General features: G+C 39.8%; 2 protein-coding genes across 2 annotated transcripts; both read left to right on the top strand.

The window, feature by feature from the left end:
- The first annotated feature begins 5,166 nt into the window (after positions 1 to 5,166).
- Positions 5,167 to 21,575, top strand: LOC103431631 (nodulation receptor kinase-like). The gene is made up of 14 exons (XM_070812875.1): positions 5,167 to 5,172; positions 5,540 to 6,078; positions 7,392 to 7,870; positions 7,951 to 8,101; positions 8,451 to 8,549; positions 8,654 to 8,722; positions 9,509 to 9,580; positions 9,801 to 9,863; positions 9,970 to 10,145; positions 11,207 to 11,365; positions 11,657 to 11,783; positions 11,866 to 11,934; positions 19,873 to 20,062; positions 21,136 to 21,575. Exons 1-11 carry the CDS (start codon positions 5,167 to 5,169, stop codon positions 11,683 to 11,685), a joined length of 1,842 nt encoding a protein of 613 aa, XP_070668976.1. The 3' UTR covers positions 11,686 to 11,783; positions 11,866 to 11,934; positions 19,873 to 20,062; positions 21,136 to 21,575.
- Positions 20,776 to 21,468, top strand: LOC139187561 (nodulation receptor kinase-like). The gene is made up of 2 exons (XM_070812876.1): positions 20,776 to 20,901; positions 21,136 to 21,468. The coding sequence occupies exons 1-2, from the start codon at positions 20,776 to 20,778 to the stop codon at positions 21,466 to 21,468; spliced, it is 459 nt and encodes a 152-aa protein (XP_070668977.1).
- Positions 21,576 to 22,364: the final 789 nt, after the last annotated feature.

Genomic DNA, 22,364 nt, shown 5'->3' on the forward strand with positions numbered 1-22,364 from the left:
GAATTTCTTCTCGAAGTGTCTTAAGATCATCAGCACATTCCATCTTAATTGGTCTCTGTTGATCTAGCTCCTGCCAAACGGACTTGAGGTCAGCATAATACACACCAACCGGCCGGCCCTCTTGACGAAGCCTGAACGACTTAACCTTCAACTCATAAATTTGAGAAATATCTGAACCATCATAATAGGTCCGAGCCACATTCTCCGAGCCACATTCTCCCAGACTTCTTTAGCAGTACGCAGGTGAATAAAAAATCCCATGATAGCAGGTTCCATGGAATTAATCAACCACCCTTTTACTATGGCATTCCCAGTCTCCCACGTCTCATACTCAGCACTGTCCTCAGAAGGTTCCTTGGTACTCCCTGTCACGAAGACCTTTCTACCACGTCCAGCAATATGCATCTCCAATACCTTGGACCAAAGAGGGTAATTGGAGCCATTCAACTTCACAATGTTTGGCACAGCAGATGCATCGTTCTGAATAACAACAGGACTCAATACCGTATTGTTAAGTGGTTTGCGGGAACCACCTTCCAACTTCATGGTTGAATCATCTTCAGCCATCTCGACTTATACACAGAATGGTTAATCACGGCAGCAACCAACCAAACAAGCGCTGCAATATTTCCACAAATCACGACAGCAGAGGTGCTGCGACACGTCCACCACTTCAGAACATAGCAGCAGTAGTTTCTAGGGTTACAAGGCTCTGATACCAAAAAGAACTTTACGGGAATAATTATTTTATTACTCCTTCAAAACTATATACATATACAACTCTTAATCCACAAGGAAACAAAATAAAACAGGATATAAACAAACTCCTTCCTAATAAAGGACTCCTAGTATTTACCCTATTTACATTCCCTTTTTTTCTGCCCAAACTTTGACTCACGTTTACAAAAGAGCAACTTGCTTCTAGTCTTTTCCTTTGCAATGACCAATCATATTGTCCCACCAAATATTTTATTTACACATGTTTTCTTGTGCTCTGAATAAAATTCGAATACGTGCCATCACCGAATAGCATCATTATTTCCTCGGTTGTTGGGGTTTGTACTCGAATAAGTGGATTGAGAGAAATCGACCGAGAAGCTTAGGAGTTCGCGGCAGAAGGCACAAACACATACACGCTGCCTCATCCCTTTGACCCACAGTTGGGTAAATTATATTTTTACAAGTGCTTTGCGAGGCAACACGCTTGTTAATTTTTGCAAGTCATCTTGCAAGTCAGCAAGTCAATATCTTTGGTGCCCTCTTTGTTTTCTTACGCATTGGCTTAATTAGCCAGATGATTAAGAAACTAATTTATTCCAAGCCGAATCAACAAACAGGAAGAGGCCAACAAAATGTCTGCCCCACATTTTCTTTACTTTGAGATTTTCCAAAGCCGAATAAAAGATCATCTGTAAATGTGTTCAGCTTGACGAAAGATTTTTTATCATTGGCTGTCGAATGTGTTGAACAATTATTATGCCCCCCAGGCATAATAATTTTGTCAATTTAGGCTTTTAACTCGAACAACTTAGCCGAACGAGATTTCTCCATATCGGCCTTATCACCAATAATCATATCAATTGGCGTGATTTTTTCGGCTAGGCCTATGTCTTCAATTATCATATCAATCGATGTGATTTTATGGTTTGAAGTCATGTATTGGTCTTGTTCATCATTGGAGCACTCCTCTGAAGAATCATTTTCTGAGTCAATTTGTGGCTCAGAAACTTGAACATTTTCTTCTAGGCCTACCACACTTTCATTATCGACCGAAAAAATAGGTGGCCTTTGTTCTTCGGCCAAATTAAGAATTTTCTTAGGCCGAATATTGGTTGTGGTTGGAGCGAAAATTTGCCCCCCGGCCTCTTGCCTTTCAAAAATTCTTCCCAATCTCTTAAAGAGTTGTTTTTGCTTCTTTAATAGGTGATGACACTCATCCCATGAAGCCTGATCGAGATAGATCATGTGAACTTCGTAGTTTTAGCACTGTGTCCCACTTGGCGTGCCAAAATGTTGACCCTAAAAACTACCAAGCCTACATGGCGTGTAGACCGAGTAATCTATGAGCTAACTACGTCCTTCAGTTGTGTGCGAAGTGTGCCAACTCATCGGCCGAGCTCGATCGAGGAGTAAAATATATTGATGTTGCGTTGGGTGCGCGGCTGACTTCTACGTCTTGCGATTGCGGCCGAAGAAGGAACACGTCTCGGCCTCCTAGGTTCTCAAACCTGAAGACAAGGCTACTATTCTTACGAAGTTCACAAATCGTCGTCGTCAATTCGGTCATTATAATGGTATTCGTCATAGTAAACTCACGCCGAATCGACACCAAAGTGTAAGGGCACAAATACTCAATGCGAATATAAGTCTTATTAGTAAACGTGGTTCGGTCGTCGAAGTGCCGAACTCTAAACCCCACTTGAGAGTATCCAATCATAAAATAACTCGGCGTGCTATGTGCCGAGCCCAATAAATTGTAACACCTCACTTCGCCGAGAAGGCTGATGAGATGACCTCAACCAACAAGGATTCGGAAATCCTTCTCGACCGAGACTTGGATAGATAACTAGTTGTCCTCGACACAGTGCTGTCAATGCCAATTGAAGATGCTACAAGATCGGTTGGTTCTACGGCAACAGTGTTGTTTATGCCAACTGAAGATATCACCGGTTGTCTTCACAGTGCTGCTTATGCCAACTGAAGATGTGTCAGCGAAAAAGAAAAGAAAAAAATCTCAAGGTTGTTGAGAGAATTTGCGCAGGGCAGTTGTGTGTTGAATTGGATGGGCTTTTTTGTCGTTGCCACTGCCTCTATTTATAGATTTTGTAATGCTTAACCACTGAAATAAAGTATTCCAGTTCCATTCTAACTCTCAGCGTCAGGATATTGTGATAAAGAACCTTTTTGATAATATCCCTCAAAGTCAAGATTCCTCGGGTCAATGCCGTGTGCTCCTTTCATCTTTGCAGAACACCAATCTAATCCAAAGATTGGTTATAATATTTAAATGCCATGGATCTCTTTCATCCAAATTCCATGTACCAATGATATTCTAGTTTGCATCGTTATCTTGATTTCAAACCATGCGTCTTGACCATTCAAACCTTATCTTAATGCACCATCACCATGCTGCACAATCTGATAATAGGAGTCCCAAGTCTATTTGAATTGTACTGCTTCCAGTATAAGAAAATATCAAGATAATTTGTTAAACGATAATTATTATGATAAAAATCATAATATTATCTTTCAATAATAACAAAATTATCTTCATTTTTCATCCGATGGTTGGGAGCTATACTCATTCAACGACCTCGATCGCACGGGTCGATGATGTAAATTTGGGTCCAAACAAGAGCTTAACTTCGAAATTCGCCACTATAATCATGTAAATCATAGATCAAAATTTAACCGTTGATTGTTGTTTACATTTACGCTTCATTGTTCTCATCAAATTTTATTGTTTCAGATTTTCTTTTTTGAAAACTTGATCTGTTAGAGGATGCAGGAAGATGAACGGTTTGGATCGTTGATATTATATTCAGAGTTTTACGGTTAGTGAAAATATTACTTGATGTTTATAAAGTTTCTACAAACTATATGACATCGACTCATATTTCAGTTAACCGTAAATGTCGAAACATGATATTAAAGATATGAACCGTTCATATTCTTACATCCGCCATATGATCATGTTTTCAAAAAAGAAAATTTTAAAAATGAAATTTAGTAAAAAGAATAAAGCGTAAATGGTAATCGACGGTTAAATATAAATTTAAGGTTTATGAATTATAGTGTTGGATTTCGAAGCTGACCCCTTCATGAAAGTTGTAAAGTTTGTCACTATGAGTGATTGTATTTTTTTTACATTTTTTACACTTCTGCAATAATTATTATTAATTTTATTAATTTTTTCCTCAAATAAAAAACATTATTCATGAAGGTTTGGAGGATTTTAAAAATCTAAACGATAATGTAAGTGTAACCATTATCTACTTGTGGAGGAATAATGATGAATCATGAGTGTTTATATATTCTTTCACATTTTTCATACTTGTATGTATGTCTTCTTAGTTCTTGCCTATACAAATACTATATTAGTTTATTTTAATTTTGGACAACAACATGTTAAGTAAAATTTATCCTAGTAATGATAATAAGGAACTCTTATAATAAAAATAAATAATGACTAAAACTTTTTTTTTAACTTATATACAATAATAATACAAAATTATATATTTAATATAGAATATATTGTATATATTAATATGACTATTGTATTTTATAATAAATGTTTTAGTAATTAAACTTTAAAATTATCAAAATAAATTTTTTCTTAACGGGTCGAAACGTGTTACCCATGTGTTACCCGTGTGTATACCCGTTAAGAATCCGTTATTAACGGGTTCTTAATGGGTCACCCGATAATGATCCGATAAGTTATCGTGTTGACCCGAAACTCCTTATTTTCGTGTCGTTTTTATGTTGTGTCACCGTGTCATATTAGAAACTACCGGGTCTAATTACAAGTCAAATCATTCTCACAGATCTCTTCCCTCTCCTATTCCCCCCACCCTTTTGATTCTCTTTCGTCTCTGCAGTTCCTAGGTCATAATTCTATGTAGCTTGCTACATGTACAACTTTGTCACGTGTGTATTTTTCGGCCTGATCAAGATGCTTAATTGAGAGGTCGCACTTGGTGCGATGGCAAGTGCCTTCGTCCATGAGCGGTAGGTCTCGGGTTCGAGACTTGGGAGCAGCCTCTCCATAAATGGGGGTAAGGCTAGCCGACATTCACCTCTCCCAGACCCTGCGTAAAGCGGGAGCCTTGTGCACTGGGTACGACCTTTATCAAGATGCTTAATTGTTTTACTAATTACATGTAAGTTGGTGGAAATTAGTCCAAGATTTTGGTCGAGTTAACTGAGGTGAGTAATTTTGCAAGCCGGAAAGAGGGTGAGTTCGATTAAAATTACAAGACCTTATTGTGTAGGTGGGATTGGAAAAAAAGTCACATATGTTGGCATGGTTATGAGTTTGATTACCAAATGGGGCGACGTAGGCCTAAGATAAAACGATGATGAAGGAATTTGATTATCGGGTTTTAAGACTAATCAAGTTTTCGATCATCTGCCTCTTCATTCTTGTTCCATCCACTTCTGCAGATGAAGGTAAGCAAATTCATGGTCATCATTAAGAGATTAACAACGTAATTAAGGTTTTCAGATTTTGTACATATTCTGTAATTGTATTTTAATAACTTTAGTCCGTATTTAATCCTGCGAGACTCAATTCCAAACCTTCTGATATGATCAAGAAAATAGGTAGAAAGAAAATGAGTTAAAACTCTTGTAGTGGATAGCTTGTTCTCATGCCATAATATTGGAGATCAATGACCTAACATTAAGCAACGGCAGATCTTTTCGAAGATGTGAAACAAGGGTTTTCGAAATTTAGTCACATATATTTCGATTGTTCCTAACATGTTCCGGAGTATGCTTAATTTCACCCCAATGTTCTTAACAAGAATTAATTTAGTATCTGCTTTGTTATGCACGCAGATTTGTGAGCATTGCGTGCTGCGGGGAATCGAATTACACGGATAGCAGAAACATTAGTTGGATATCGGACTATGAACAGTTTCCTAATACCACAAGCTGTTACACAAGAGCTCAGTCAGAGGCAGACTACTCCGGTTACAACAGAAGTAGAGTATTTTACCAGAATTCAGGCCAGAAAAGATGTTACAAGCTATCAACAGAGAAGGATGAAGACTATCTGATTAGGGCTACATTTCTATTTGGACACATTTGGGGCTCTAGTTTTTCGGTTTCAGTTGGTGTGACCCCGATTGCTGTCGTAGATTCGTCGGAGGACTTGTCGGTGGTTGAAGGGATTTTTCGAGCTACTGAGGATGACACATATCTGTGTTTGGTGTATGGCAAGGGAGCTCCTTATATTTCAGAGCTTAAGCTGAGGCTTCTGCAGGATTTGAAATACTATTTAGAGAACTTCCCTTCAAGTGTTCTGAAATTGGTTACAAGAAATAGTTTTGGAATTACAAAAGATGATATCAGGTATGCTTTCTTCAAAACCAAGGATCAAGGATGTTAGCTTAAAAAAAAGTGTAATTAAACAAAGTATAGAAACATGGAAACATGACGATTATCTTTTCTTTACTCACAGAATTCAATCATCAAAACTCAAATACATACCTTAATTTATGTGACAAACAATGAAGATTCAAATTGAAATGCAAAGGATAAAACACACTGCTTTAACTAATTTCGTTAAATCCATATTTGCAAACCTGAATGCAAAAGGAAGTAGTATTTAAAATTATGTCAAACTTAAGTTGAGAAACCCACATGTGAACTTATGTATACTATCCAATCCAATGCAATTTTGCTCTCACTTTGTAGTGGTGGCTCGTGACATGTATCTAGAAATGAGGAATATTGTACTAGTAACAAGGGGTATGCTATCCACACACCTCATTTTACTTCTCACACACCCCTTGATAATTTCTATCTATTGATTTTCTTCAATTCATCCGATCCGACGGCCGAAAATTAAAAAGGTGTGTGAGAAGTAAAATGGGGTGTGTGGATATCACACCCCAGTAACAAAATGAACAATGATGTGTAGAAATTATACTTTTTATGTAGGGTGTGATATCCACACACCTTATTTTACTTCTCACACATCTTTTTAATTTTTGGACGTTGGATATGATGAATTGAAGAAGATCAACGGACATAAATTATTAAGAGATGTGTGAGAAGTAAAATATCCGCACACCCCCTTATGTATTATGGAAGCATAAATATTACTCTAACAAATTACAAAGCTTTGCCAAAGATTATTAGACACTCACCACCCACCACTTCTTCAACGCTCAATTAACTTCTACAACCATGTAAAAACAATAAAATAAAATAAAATTGTTATACCACATTAATTACACTGTGTTGCTAAAGATTATTAGACACTCACTACCCATCGTTTCTTCAACACTCAATTAACTTCTACGACATGTAAAAAGACAAAAGTTTAAATAAAATTGTTAAACCACGTCATTGTGATGCAATGAGTCACATGTCACATACAATGCATGATATTAATGAATTATACATCATTACATTAGTAAATGATGTAGTATGAAAGTCTTAAAGGAACTTGTTTCACAATTAAAAGCTGAAAATCATATGAGCAAATGTAAGTTAAGTAAGTTCATCGGGACAATAATTTCTTCTCATTGCAACCAAGTCTGGTCGCCTTTTTCATATAACAATGCATTATTAAACCAAAATGTAATGAACCTCTACCGTGCATTGGTCTCACTACCCATTCTAATGACATGACTATGAATTGGGTTGGTCATTTTCAGGTATCCAAATGACACAAATGACAGAATATGGAAATCAAATTCAAGTGTCGACCCAGGATGCGGAACCTATCACACATCACAACCCAACGTCTCCATTTCCGGCAACGCCACCGCGTCTCCGCCTCTGCAAGTCCTGCAAACAGCTCTAGCGGCTACAGACAGTTTGCGTTTTCTCCACAATGGCCTCCCCACAGAAAGTTACCAGTACCTCGTGTTCCTCTACATCTACGAGGTCGATCGGACGGTCCAAACCGGCCAAAGGGTGTTCGATATTTTCCTCAACGATGAGATAAAAGAAGGGAGATTTGACGTCTCGGGAAATGGGTCCAATTACAAGGAGCTGGCTTTCACTGTCATGACAAATGGGTCCCTGAATTTGACTCTGGTTAAGGTCTCCGGGTCGGAAAATGGACCCATTTGCAATGCTTATGAGATCTTGCAGGTGCTCCCATGGCGTCCAGAGACTACTAAAAGTGATGGTAAGTTGGGTTTTTTTTTTTTCACTGGAATTTGCAGTTTCCAATTGGGTGTTTGTAGTAATTAACTGGGTTTTATACAGTGGAAGTGATTTTGGAGGTGAAGAATGAGATGCTGAAGAATAACCAAGAGATTGAAGTTTGGGAGGGTTGGGCTGGAGACCCGTGTCTACCAGTTCCATGGGATGGTATTACATGTGAATCCATTGATGGGTACAGTATCATTACTGAACTGTAAGTTATTTGTTTCCATTTTCTTAGAAGTTCTGCAAATGGCTTCCATGGAATCATGAGAATATGGTATTTGTATTAAATTATACTAGTTTTCAGTGCTGTGGGATACTTTGGGAGTGAAGTTTTATCCTTTTTTTTCTTTTTTTTTTTTTTTGTCAAAAATGTATTGTTAAAGACCTTAAATCCACAACTCCTTGTGGAAAAAGTTGAAAACCATAATAATATAAGATTTGATTGCAAAGTAGGGAAAAGAGGATAGTTATCAGCTTTGATTGGAAATTGATTATTGATTAGATTAATTGCTTTTGCGCATTTCATTTTTAACTTTCCTCAGTTTTACGAATTTCAGGGATCTTTCGTCAGGCATTCAGTGGGGGTTTGATCATAAAAGCTTTCTTAAAGGGCCAGTTCCTTCAAGTATCACTAAGCTGAGCCACCTAAAAGTCCTGTATGTTTGAAGCACCGTTCTATTTGGGCTTTCTCATGTTTCACTTGACTGAGTAACTGTACTCTAATTTCAATGCATTGCTCTCTTTTGTTTGTGATATGTAGGAACCTCAGCCACAATGACTTTACTGGCAACATTCCAGCATTTCTTCCTTCCTCCCTGCTGACCTCAGTGTAAATTTCTCTTTCACATTCAGTTTTGAAATGATGGCAGTTTCAGTTGGTGATTTAATAAATAGTTATCCAACTCCACCAATGGAATACTAACATTTGGAATAGAGATTCTAAAGATTGTGAACAGCCTGCATCGCTTAGGTAGAATCATTTAAGGCCATTGTGTGATGTATAGGAAAGGCCTCCATACATTACTTACTACCGTTGCTTACTACCATTGTATAATCCCCAAATATTGCATGATACAAACCAATGATGTTAAGCGTCCTAGACTGACTAAATCCATAAATGTGGCCTTGAGCTGTAGGAAAGTGTCCTTTCTTACACAGATCAACTGTGGCATACTTGTGCTGGGCATCCTTAGGAAGATAACACCCCAGATATTGTGCTGATACTAAATTTACAAGGACATTCCCACATTTCAAACTTGTATATTTGCATGAAAACATACCATATTAAAATTCTAAAATATCTACTAGAATTCGTGGAAGTAAAAAAGTTGTTATTTTTTGCACTTTCCTCTTTTTATACTTGAATCGTCAAGTCACAGTTTTTTTTTTTTGGCACTCTCTATTTGGGATAATGTGATCTGCTGAATATGATGACTGGCCTTTGATACTTGATCTTCTGATTCTATAGTTTAGCCTAAAAAAGTTGTTAAAACTAGCTGTTTACCTTTTATGGTTTCAAAAATTCTTTATGTACTTCTCTTCAATTTTAAGTATTCTGAACGGACCTAATTCTGTATGACTCAATTTTTTTTATTGATTACCTTCATATCATCAGGGATCTGAGCTTCAATGACCTTTGGGGGTCACTTCCATTATCTCTTATCTCACTGCCACATTTGGATATACTGTAAGCTCTTCTATATTCTTTGTCTCATACGAGTCTAGCTACATAACATTAGACATAAAGGTCGTACCCAGTGCACAAGGCTCTCGCTTTACGCAGGATCTGGGAGAGGTGAATGTCGGCTAGCCTTACCCCCATTTATGGAGAGGCTGCTCCCAAGTCTCGAACCCGAGACATGCCTCCATAAATTCATCTCCATGTGGTTCATCGACAGAAATCTCAGGTGCAACCCTCATGTTGCAAAAGATATTCCCTCCGGTTTCAATGGCTCAAAACTTACCACGGGGTACAATTTTTATTTTCTATGCATCCATACGAAATTTTTGGATTGAAGAATAACTAAAACTAAAAGTATTTGAAAAAAATCTGAAATTTGTATCTCTATAATACAGCCAAGAAAGTTGCAATGCTCAAGAAGCTTCTAATCAACGAATCATCATTGGTGCTGCTGCTGCATCTGGGTTTGTACTACTAACCATTGTAGTTGGGATAATTTTCTGCACTTGGAGACAAAACTTTCTACCTCAAGGAAATTTTGATATAAAAAGACATCATCATATGACAAAGAGTGAGTGCATTAGATGCTTAATTGTTCTTGGTATCGCACTTATACTTCTAGGCTACGTTTGGGTGAGGTACATGGGATTCAAAGCCAAATTATAAAGAAAGGAATCACAAAATGTTGGGGGAGTAAGCAATGCACCATAGAGCATTACAAAGGCATGTAAGAGGGGTTTGCAAATGACATCCTCCTAGGAGCGATTAGCTAATCCCTCTCATATGCCTTTGTAATGCTCATATGATGCATTTCCTAATCCCTCTCTATGCCTTTGTAATGCTCACATGATGCATTTCCTAATCCCTCCTATCCAGCATTTTGTGATTTTTTTCCTTTATAATTTGGCTTTCAATCCCATGACTCTGAAATCCCTTACCCAACCATATCCCTAACATTTCCACCACAATAAAAGGAATTAACAAAATTTTGCTTTCTAATAGTTCTTGCAGTTTTTAAGTTTAAACTAACACAAGTTACATGAAAATTATCGTGGACTTGATAACTAGTTTGTGAATAACATTTGCGCATAATTAAAATAAATGCTTTTAATCATACATTGTATTCAAATTGTATTACCAATGTGAAATTTCAATTAGATCTTGGAACGAAAAATCCTATTTTAATTTTCTTTTACAATAATTTTTAGTATAATCACACCTTTAATGCATACAATATAGATAATTTGAGTTTTCAACACGTCTTGTAAACTTGTCACTTGTCAGAAGGTTACAAACTTTCGCTAGCTTGTTTTGGGACATGATTTTGCAAGTTAATCTGGAACCTACTTAGACATCACGTGTCGATATGACTGTTCTGTTATAGCTTGTAGAGTAGTTACGATGAATATACAAGGATACGATTAACATGTGTTTGACTCATCAACTGTAGTTATGACTGTTCTGCGACAGATTGATATATCCTTGTACGTTCAGTAAAGGAAAAACATGGGTCTGTTTATAATCTGCAAATTTAAGATGTTTTTCACAGTCAGGCTAGTTGAGGCACTGGTGGAATTGTATTTTGCTTTTTTAAATATGCAGCCTCTGAATATAGAAATCCTCAAACTGCAGATTTAATTTTCTCGTTACCAAGCATGGACGATCTGGTTATGAAGTCAATATCCATAGAGACATTTACTCTTGAGTACATAGAGGCTGCTACCCAAAGGTACAAGACCTTGATAGGTCAAGGAGGGTTTGGGTCCTCCAGTTATCTACCATTTGAGCGTGGTAATAGTGTTCTTTGATAACTTGAATATCATTGTGTCTCTTCATTCTTCGAAAATATGAGAGTGACAGTATTGAGGGTGGGGTAAACACTTTGGGCGTGGTAATACCGTTACTCTTTGATAACGACTATAATAGGGGACTATTCATGTTTATACAAGAAATCATTTCTTTTCAACATTAAATTCCCATCTGTACCTAGTGTCTTGTTTTCTTATCGCCATAACCAACTGTCATTTGTGACTTTAATATGCTTTAAAATGTAAATGATAATTCTTTTAATGTGCTTTACAGCTAAATCTTCTGTCAGCTATACGCCATGAGAACCTCGTGCCCCTTCTCGGTTATTGTTGTGAGAATGACCAAGAAATTCTGGTTTATCCATTTATGTCCAACGGCACTTTACAGGATCGTCTCTATGGTACTGGCTGAGTCACTGTTTCTTTCGATTCCTACCTTTCAATGTCATTTTTTTTTTTAATACTGAAACCAATTATTAACAGGGGTAGCAGCAAAAAGAAAAATTCTGGACTGGCCAACCAGACTGTCAATTCCTCTTGGTGCTGCTCGAGGCAAGTGATACAGAATATTCTGTATTATTCGCATATTCAGCCTTGGAAAATGTCCCCCAAGATCTCAAAAGATCACATCATGTATAGCTTAATTATACGTTTGAACATATACAAACCAAGGGCGCGCTGTGTGGCCCGAGCACAGTGATAAATGAGCAAGGGTCGCTGTATCTCCATCGGCACCCGGATGCAGTGTTAAATGAGCAAGGGGGCCATAGAAACTTCTTTTCGAACGACTCCACTCAAAGTTGTTTGGGAGCATATGCTCCTATCAACTTTACACGGGACACACAAAAGAAGTACTTTGATCCTATTAGACGGGGGAGGGTGAAGAAGCTAGGACAGAAGGGTAGAGTTCAAGAGAGCAAAATGCGTTTAGGAACGTGGAATATAGGAACCTTAACGGGAAAATCTATGGAAGTAGTGGAAGTTATGGTGAGGAGAAGGATAAATATTATGTGCCTACAAGAAACTAAGTGGGTTGGTAGTAAGGCAAAGGATCTAGAAAACTCAGAGTTTAAACTTTGGTATTCGGGCACAAATAGAACGAGAAACGGTGTTGGCATCATCGTGGACAAGACCTTGACACAAGATGTTGTAGATGTCAAGAGGGTAGGAGATAGAATCATGGCAATCAAGATTGTAATAGGACAAGAACTTATCAATGTGATTAGTGCGTATGCACCTCAAGTAGGGTTGGATACGAGTTCGAAGGAGAAATTTTGGGAAGACCTTGGAGACTTGGTGCAAGGAATTGCTCAGACGGAGAAGTTATTTATAGGAGGAGATTTAAATGGACACGTGGGCAGGGAGACAGGCAACTATGGAGGTTTCCATGGTGGCCATGGTTTTGGGGAGAGAAACGAGGATGGGGAAGCTATCTTGGATTTTGCAATGGCATATGATCTTTTCTTAGCCAACACCTTCTTTAAGAAGAGAGAAGAACATGTGATCACCTACAAGAGTGGGTCGTCAAAAACACAAATAGATTTTCTCCTAATGAGGAAAGGGGATCGTATAACTTGTAAGGATTGCAAAGTTATACCAGGAGAGAGCGTGGCTAATCAACATCGCTTGTTGGTGATGGATGTACATATCAAAAGAGTGAGACAAAAGAACAAGACTTGGAAGTGCCCAAGGACTAGATGGTGGAATCTAAAAGAAGAAAAACAAGCCATTTTCAAAGAGAAAGTAATCACCCAGTGTGTGTGGGATAGAGAGAGGGAAGCTAGCCAAATGTGGGATTCCATGGCTAGTTGTATTCGAAAAGTAGCAAAAGAGGTATTAGGAGAGTCCAAAGGTTTTGCCCCACACCAAAAGGAATCTTGGTGGTGGAATGAGGAGGTACAAACAAAGGTGAAGGCTAAGAAGGAATGTTGTAAAGCCTTATACAAGGATAGGACCGATGAAAATGGTGAAAGGTATAGAAAAGCGAAGCAAGAAGCGAAGAAAGCTGTGAGAGAAGCTAAGTTAGCGGCTTATGACGATATGTATAAGCGACTAGATACCAAAGAAGGAGAGTTGGATATCTATAAATTAGCTAGAGCAAGGGAAAAGAAGACAAATGACCTAAACCAAGTGAGGTGCATCAAGGATGCGGATGGAAAGGTTCTTGCTACAGAGAACGCGGTTAAAGACAGATGGAAAGGTTATTTTCATAATCTTTTCAATGAAGGACATGAAAGGAGTGCTTCTTTAGGGGAGTTGAGTAACTCAGAAGAGTGTAGAAACTACTCTTTTTATCGTAGAATCCGGAAGGAAGAAGTGGTTGTAGCTTTGAAGAAGATGAAGCATAGAAAAGCAGTAGGCCCAGACGATATACCAATCGAAGTGTGGAAAGTTTTGGGAGAGACAGGTATAACATGGCTCACTGACCTTTTCAATAGGATTTTGAAAACGAAGAAGATGCCAAATGAGTGGCGAACGAGCACTTTGGTGCCTATCTACAAGAATAAGGGCGACGTACAAAATTGCATGAACTATAGGGGTATTAAGCTAATGAGTCATACAATGAAGCTCTGGGAGAGAGTCATTGAGCATAGATTGAGGCAAGAGACACGGGTTTCGGACAACCAATTCGGGTTCATGCCAGGGCGCTCAACCATGGAGGCAATCTATCTCTTACGAAGATTGATGGAAAGATATAGAGATGGGAAAAAGGATTTACACATGGTCTTTATAGATTTGGAAAAAGCGTATGATAGGGTCCCAAGAGACATTCTTTGGAGGATTTTAGAGAAGAAAGGAGTACGAGTAGCATATATCCAAGCTATAAAGGATATGTATGAAGGAGCAAAGACTGCCGTAAGAACTCATGAAGGACAAACCGAAAGCTTTCCCATAACTGTAGGATTACATCAAGGCTCATCCTTAAGTCCTTACCTTTTTGCGTTGGTAATGGATGAGTTAACAGGACATATTCAAGATGATATTCCTTGGTGTATGCTTTTCGCAGACGATATAGTGTTGATAGATGAAACTCAGGAAGGGGTAAATGCAAAGCTTAACCTTTGGAGAGAAGTGTTGGAATCTAAAGGTCTTCGTCTAAGCCGATCAAAGACAGAATATATGGAGTGCAAGTTCAGTGCAAATGGAGGCCAAAACGAGTTAGGGGTGAGGATCGGAGATCAAGAAATACCAAAGAGCGACCGTTTTCGTTACCTAGGATCTATCTTGCAAAAGAACGGAGAATTAGATGGAGATCTCAACCATAGAATACAAGCTGGATGGATGAAGTGGAAAAGTGCATCCGGCGTGTTGTGTGACCGCCGTATGCCACTGAAGCTCAAGGGAAAATTTTATAGGACGGCAATAAGGCCAGCGATGCTGTATGGCACAGAATGTTGGGCGGTGAAGCATCAACACATACACAAAATGGGTGTAGCGGAGATGAGGATGCTTCGTTGGATGTGTGGGCACACGAGAAAGGATAAGATTAAGAATGAGGATATCCGGGGTAAAGTAGGAGTAGCCGAAATTGAAGGCAAGATGAGAGAAAATCGGTTACGGTGGTTTGGACATGTGCAACGAAGGCCTACTGACGCTCCGATTAGAAGATGCGACTATGGGACAGAGGTTCAAGGCCGAAGGGGTAGAGGAAGACTTAGGAAAACTTTGGAAGAGACTCTAAGAAAAGACTTAGAGTACTTGGATCTAACGAAGGACATGACACAGGACCGAGCACAATGGCGTTCTAAGATTCATATAGCCGATCCCACTCAGTGACTTGGATTTTCCAAGTCTCCAACCGAGAAGTTTTCCTCACTCGGGAAATTAAGGGAACACTACCCCAACCTACATGCTTCACTCAGAAAGCTTCAACATACAAGCTTCAACAAAAGAAAATTCAAAGAACTTAGCGAAGAAGGTTTTGGTGTATTTAACACAATACGTTGAAATGAAGGAAAACTTATTTATTGATATCCCCGACAAGCTACAAATATGTACATATACATGAGTCAAAATAAACAAACAAGAGGGAGCCTTCACAAGGGTTGCTTAGGAGAAGTCTCAGCAGTCGGTAGAGCCCCAGAAAGAGAAGACACCGGAGGGGGATCATTCGGAGCCTCAGTACTGGACAGAACCCTAGAAGGAGGAGGCATCAGAGGTTGATCATTTGGAGCTTCATTACGCGGTACAGCCCCAGAAGAGAGGAGGCATCAGAGGTTGATCATTTGGAGCTTCATTACGCGGTACAGCCCCAGAAGACGAAGGCAATAAATGCCTTTGGAACAAACCCACAAATCTCTGATGATCAAGTAAAACCTGACCATCAGTTTCCTTCATCTGGTCAAGCTTCCTCTTCATGTTTGTAGCATAGTCATGTGCGAGCCGGTGCAACTGTTTATTCTCATGCTTGAGCCCTCTAATCTCCTGTTTGAGACTCATCACCTCAGCCGCCAATGATTCAACTTGGCGGGTTCGAGCAAATAGGCGTTGGGCCATATTAGACACAGAACCTGCACACTGAACACTGAGAGCCAGCGAATCCTTAACAGCTAATTCATCAGACCGTTTGGAAAGTAGTCTGTTATCTTTGGGAGTGAGAAGGTTCCTGGCCACCACCGCAGCAGTCATATCATTCTTCATCACGGAATCCCCAACGGTAAGAGGACCAGTAGGGGAGACGAAGGATGGGCGCCATATGTTGTCTGGAGAAGGCGGGCCTGCCTCTTCAACAAGGTTCAAGTCAAAACGACGGTCGGAGGGGCCAGACATTTTCAAAGGTGTTGAAGAGAGAAGAGGTTGGACAAATCAAGATCTTAGAAGTGCAAGAATGGAGCTTCTACTGGTGGAGATTCAAGTGTGCTTTGGAACTTAATGCCAGCCCCTATAAAAATCTGCACTCGACGGAGCTTCAGAAACCGAAGAGGCGCCTGCTCAGAAATCGAAGAGGCGTTTGCTTTCTCAAAAGCTGGGCTGCTTAGAGACCACGAGGGTTGATCTCAGAAATCGAAGAGGCGTTTGCTTTCTCAAAAGTTAGGCTGCTCAAAGACCACGAAGGCCGATCCCAGAAATCGAAGAGGCGCTCGCTTTCTCAAAAGCTGGGCTCCTCAGAGACCACGAGGGCCGATCTCAGAAATCAAAGAGGCACCTACTTTTCCAGCCTTGTCAGCACCTGTCACACGCACACTCAGCTTTGCGGAAATTATGGGCATTCTGTCGAAGACTTCTGAGGAAGTAGAAAACACATGAATCTTACTGTTCAATCACCCACTTCCCACACGCAACAATAGCTCATGGGTACCACAGATAACTTTGCCAAAGTTCTCTGCCAAAATTGAGCACGTAAAGCTTGCAGCTCCCACTATATCGCTCTGACCAAGAAAGGTAAAAGAATAGCAAAGAAACAGCACTAACAAAGTTTAGACCCATAAATTTTGAAGGTCTAGCTACCATATTATTACCCACAAGGGTAAAGGAACAGTACCACTGCTGGATAATTGGAAAGTCCCTGTGTGTCAACCTCTGTGCTTCGTGGCAAGGTAGACTAGCAAACATGCCCAACCTTTACTCACACTCGAGAAAACACTACCAATAAGATTGCTTGCTCCAAAATCGAAGAGGCACCGTCCTCCGAATCTCGAGAGCCAGACTCCCAACATGACTACTTTCTCAAAAATCGAAGAGAGGGTAAAGGAACAGTACCATTGCTGGATAATTGGAAAATCCCTGTGTGTCAACCTCTGTGCTTTGTGGCAAGGTAGACTAGCAAACATGCCCAACCTTTACTCACTTTCGAGAAAACACTCCCAACAAGATTGCTTGCTCCAAAATCGAAGAGGCACCGCCCTCCGAATCTCGAGAGCCAGACTCCCAACATGATTACTTTCTCAAAAATCGAAGTGACACTGCTCCCCGAATCTCGAGAGCCAGACCCCCAGCATGATTGCTTTCTTAAAAATCGAAGATGCATCGTTCTCCGAATCAATCGAAGAGACGCTCGCTTTCTCAAAAGCTGGGCTGCTCAGAGACCACGAGGGCCGATCTCAGAAATCGAAGAGGCACCTACTTTTCTAGCCTTGTCAGCACCTGTCATACGCACACTCAGCTTTGCGGAAATTATGGGCATTCTGTCGAAGACTTCTCGAGAGCCAGATACCACAGACCACTTTTTCAAAGTGCTCTGACATAGTTAAAACATGTGAAGTTGGCAGCTCCCACTACCGTGCTATGACCAAGCAGGGTAAAGGAATAGCATTACTACTTGTTGTTAGGGAGACTCCTATATATGTCGACCTCCATCCCCAACGGACAGGCAGACCTGCAAAAATGCTCAACCCTTCCTCATATCTGAGAGGGCACTCCCAACGAAGCCTTTCGAAATATTCAGCTTTCTTTCCCCCCGATAATACCTCTGCAAACAAGCTATACTAGAGCAAGAATATCTCATATCATCAGGGTTAAAAGCAAGAGTATCCCATATCATGCTTTTTCCCTGTCTTTTCCTTTGGCCTTGTTTTTACCTGCAAGACAAGGAGAAAGAGAGCAATCAGTCAGCACTTGGAATCAAGCTTCCAACCAGGAACTGACTGCCTGGAACCCCTTACCTGATTACTTACCTGGCATTGCTCTCGAGTACTCATCTTCAACATCTTATGTTTCCAGGGAAGATACCGCATCTGCTTGAGGAACAGATAGGGCAAGTGCGAAGGATACAAGGAAGCATGTGGAGACAAGCGTAACAGCACACGTGCCGATACATCCATTACTCTGTCAAAAGCAAAAGTATCCCATATCAGCAGGGTCGAACGTACTCTAGATTTGATGGACTTGTTTTGACCCTCAAATTCTTCAGTCGGCTCTGGAGGAAACCAGAAAACCCTCCAGCTCAGTTCAAGAATAAGCCTGTGGAAAGTTACTTCTTCAAAAGCAAAAGTATCCCATATCATCTCTTCTCATTTTTCTTCTCTTTATCCTTCATGCTGCTGCAAGATGGGGAGAAGGTGAACAATCAGCCGGAGCTCTGATTGCTTACCTTGTCTGTCACCTCTTTCAGCAGATCCCCTAGCTCGGCGACTTGGGGGACTCCTACTACATGGTTTGTATCGCGCTTGACCAAGCCTGAAACTACAAGTAAGCTTCAAGTGAAATTGATACATTACCTTGTGCATCTCCACCAGTTAAAGATACCACCCCTGGATGGAGGAAGAGTACTTCCAGAGAAGATGCCACATCTACCTATGAGACAGATAAGGCAAGTCAAGACGATACCACACTCCGATACTTAGAAGTTTCGTGATTACGAGATCATTCTCTCACAATATTTCCTAATGTCATTTGTACTAAATCATTCGCTTGTACTCACTAAAGGAGAGCTTGAACCTATGTACTTGTGTAAACCCTTCACAATTAATGAGAACTCTTCTATTCCGTGGACGTAGCCAATCTGGGTGAACCACGTACATCTTGTGTTTGCTTTCCTATCTCTATTTATTTATATACTTATCCACACTAATGACCGGAGCAATCTAGCGAAGATCACAAAAAGCGACCGTTTTTGCTGCCTAGGATCTATCTTGCAAGAGAACGGAGAATTAGATGGAGATCTCAACCATAGAATACGAGCTGGATGGATGAAGTGTAAGAGTGCATCCGGCGTGTTATGTGACCGTCGTAGGCCACTGAAGCTTAAGGGAAAATTTTATAGGACGACAATGAGGCCAACGATGTTGTATGGCACAGAATGTTGGACGGTGAAGCATCAACACGTACACAAAATGGGTGTAGCGGAGATGAGGATGCTTCATGGGATGTGTGGGCACACGAGAAAGGATAAGATTGGGCATGAGGATATCCGAGGTAAAGTAGGAGTAGCCGAAATTGAAGGAAAGATGAGAGAAAATCGGTTCCGGTGATTTGGACATGGGCAAAGAAGGCCGACTGACGCTCCGGTTCGAAGATGTGATTACGGGACAGAGGTTCAGGGCCGAAGGGGTAGAGGAAGACCTAGGAAAACTTTGGAAGAGACTCTAAGAAAAGACTTCGAGTACTTGGATCTAACGGAGGACATGACACAAAACCGAGCGCAATGGCGTTCTATGATTCATATAGCCGACCCCACTTAGTGGGAAAAGGCTTTGTTGTTGTTGTTGTTGTGGTCAATCTAACGGCTACAAAACAAGAGGTGTATATGAGGTGAGAAAGTGGTGTAAATAGCATTTCCCTAGATATATTCCCATGGATTGGCACTTGTTGTCTGGGGACCTTCATATATTGGAAGGACCTGAAAGTTGGCAACTCATTTTGTGCTTTAAGATTTTGGTCTGGCTTCAGTAAAGTTCCATGTAATAGCATTTTATGTTTGTGGCATACGGTACCTACTTTAAATTTTCCTCATGTTATAGCCTCATCTTCTGGTTGTTTTGTTGATTTCACAATCTTATCCCTTGAGCATTTGGAATATCAGAATCTCTGATGAGTGCTTTTACTGTTCAGGTTTGACGCATCTTCACAATTTTGCTGGTCGTTGCATTATACATAGGGATGTGAAATCAAGTAATATACTTTTGGATGATAGCATGACTGCCAAGGTGGCAGACTTAGGTTTTTCAAAATATGCTCCTCAAGAAGGTGACAGTTGTGCTTCTCTGGAAGTAAGAGGGACGGCGGGATACTTGGATCCGGAGTAAGATTGCTTCGTCAACTTATACCTTTGGTTTTTTTAAATTTTTTTGGGCCTTTAAATTTTAGTTTGGTTTATAATTATATTCACAATTGGTATGGACTATCGATACGTCGAACTGCAAGAACACTCAAATATCAATTAAGGTAGGACAGAATGAAAATGAAAGATGATAGAAACAAAAGAAGGGAGGTTGAGGAGGGAAAACAGAGAGAGAGAGAGAGAGAGAGAGAGAGAAGTGAAAATTCAAAGAGAGAAGTGAAAATTCAAAGAGAAAATTGAAATAGATAAAAATAAGGTATCCTCAAATATATATACCAGAACATGAAACCATATAATATTACGGTCCATTTATCATATGGATGCAATCCGAAGTGATATGACTCTTAAAGTGCTTAGGAATTAACATAATAATCTAACAATTCAATTGAGAAAACCCCTACACAAAAAAAATAAAAATAAAAATAAAAATAAAATAAAATCTTGGATACGAATCCAGAAAACTTCTGAGCTCACATCTGCTTACAAAATAAATCTTGTTTCTTTTATTATATATGTAACCACTGTACTCTTGATGAATGTAGTACATGGACAATTCAGGAACCTTTGAAGATAATAACTGCTAAATATGCTCCTAGCTTTTGCGCATTGAAGTTTTCATGTAGTGCAAGAAGAAAATTAAGCCATAGAAAATATTTAACAGAACCTGGTACTACATGACCCATCATCTATCAGCAAAAAGTGATGTTTTTAGCTTTGGTGTCGTTCTGCTTGAAATCGTAAGCAGTCAGGAACCTCTGAACATACACAGGCCACGCCCCGAGTGGAGCTTGGTTGAATGGGTATGTTTAATCATGTTTTATGACGCCAGAGACCCTTGATCCATTTAATGTTCCTAACCTAGATGTTTTGCTTAAAGCTCAATGACCTTTTGCATCAGTCTACACTTTCAGACTGGCTGAAAACTTTTCTTTTCCATCTCCTCTGGAGATTAATTATCATTGTGAAGCTTCTGAAGGAAGTTATCATAATCAGCTCATAAGTGAAAACTAACAAAGAGACAACTTTTCATGCAGGCAAAATCCTATGCAAGGGAATCAAAGATTGATGAAATTGTTGACCCGAACATAAAAGGAGCGTACCATGCGGAGGCCATGTGGAGAGTAGTGGAGGTTGCATTGTCATGTATTGAGCCCTTTGCCGCGTCACGACAAAACATGATTGAAGTCGTAAGGGAGCTAGAGTTTGCTCTGATTATAGAGAACAATGCATCGGAGTACATGAGATCCATAGAGAGCTCGGGATCCAATCACTTTTCTTCCATGGTGATGGAGAGAAGGATTCCGCCACCCACTCCTTCAGAACCTTCACCTATTTTGTCACAAATGGCTCCTCCAGAGCCAAGATAGTGAATGGTTTTATGAGATTTTCATCCGTTTGTGAATGATTTGTTTTGTTGCTTGGCATAAGTGATAAAGGAGAGAATTAGAGTAATTTCCAAATGCTCTTTTTGAAATTTTGCACCTTCTTGTGTAATATATTTTCCTTATCCTTTAACATTCAAGTAACCTACGCAACGCTAATATATTTTGCTACCAAAACCATTGCCATTGCGGATTATACCTAGCAAGTCGTCTTTGAAAGGAGAAATTCTTTGGTCTGGATGTTCGTATATGGACGCCAATCGCAAAAGGACCGGTGGGCACAAAATATAAGAGTGAAGTGTTTTGTGTGTGGTATGGTCGTCTGGACCAAGAATTTCTCTTATCACGGAAAAAAGAAAGAAAGAAAAGAAACCGAGCATGCAATTACTTGCAAGCCTACATATTAAATCTTTTATCATGGCTTATTCCCTTGTAAGGTAAGCCCCTAAGCTTTAGAGTAACCACCCAATGCATACCTTGCATCCACTGGGCGACTGCTGATACTTCGGTAAGTCTATCCTTGTAGTCAAGGCTTAATGAGCGTCATCAGTCAATGTAGTCACATTTCTTTGTGTTTGTGAATTCTATCATGCTCACTATGCGACGGTTGTTATAGAAGCTATTAAAGAATTCCCGCGCCATCTGGTCCCAATTGTTGATCAATTTAGGTTTTAAGGTTCGTGCTCCAATCGAACGCATTCCCTCACTGTTTCACAAGCTGGTCACCTTTTGTTCCGACATTGTTAAAGGTTTTGACGAAATGGGCAACATGTTGTTTTGGGTTGCCTTTTTAATCTGAATGCATTGAACCTATGAGATTGGTATCCTGGTGACAACCGCAAGCAGTCAACCCTCTTGGTATACGGTTAAGAGTACATAAG

The sequence above is a fragment of the Malus domestica genome, chromosome 15 (genome assembly GCF_042453785.1).
Source record: "Malus domestica chromosome 15, GDT2T_hap1".
Classification (NCBI taxonomy): domain Eukaryota; kingdom Viridiplantae; phylum Streptophyta; class Magnoliopsida; order Rosales; family Rosaceae; genus Malus; species Malus domestica.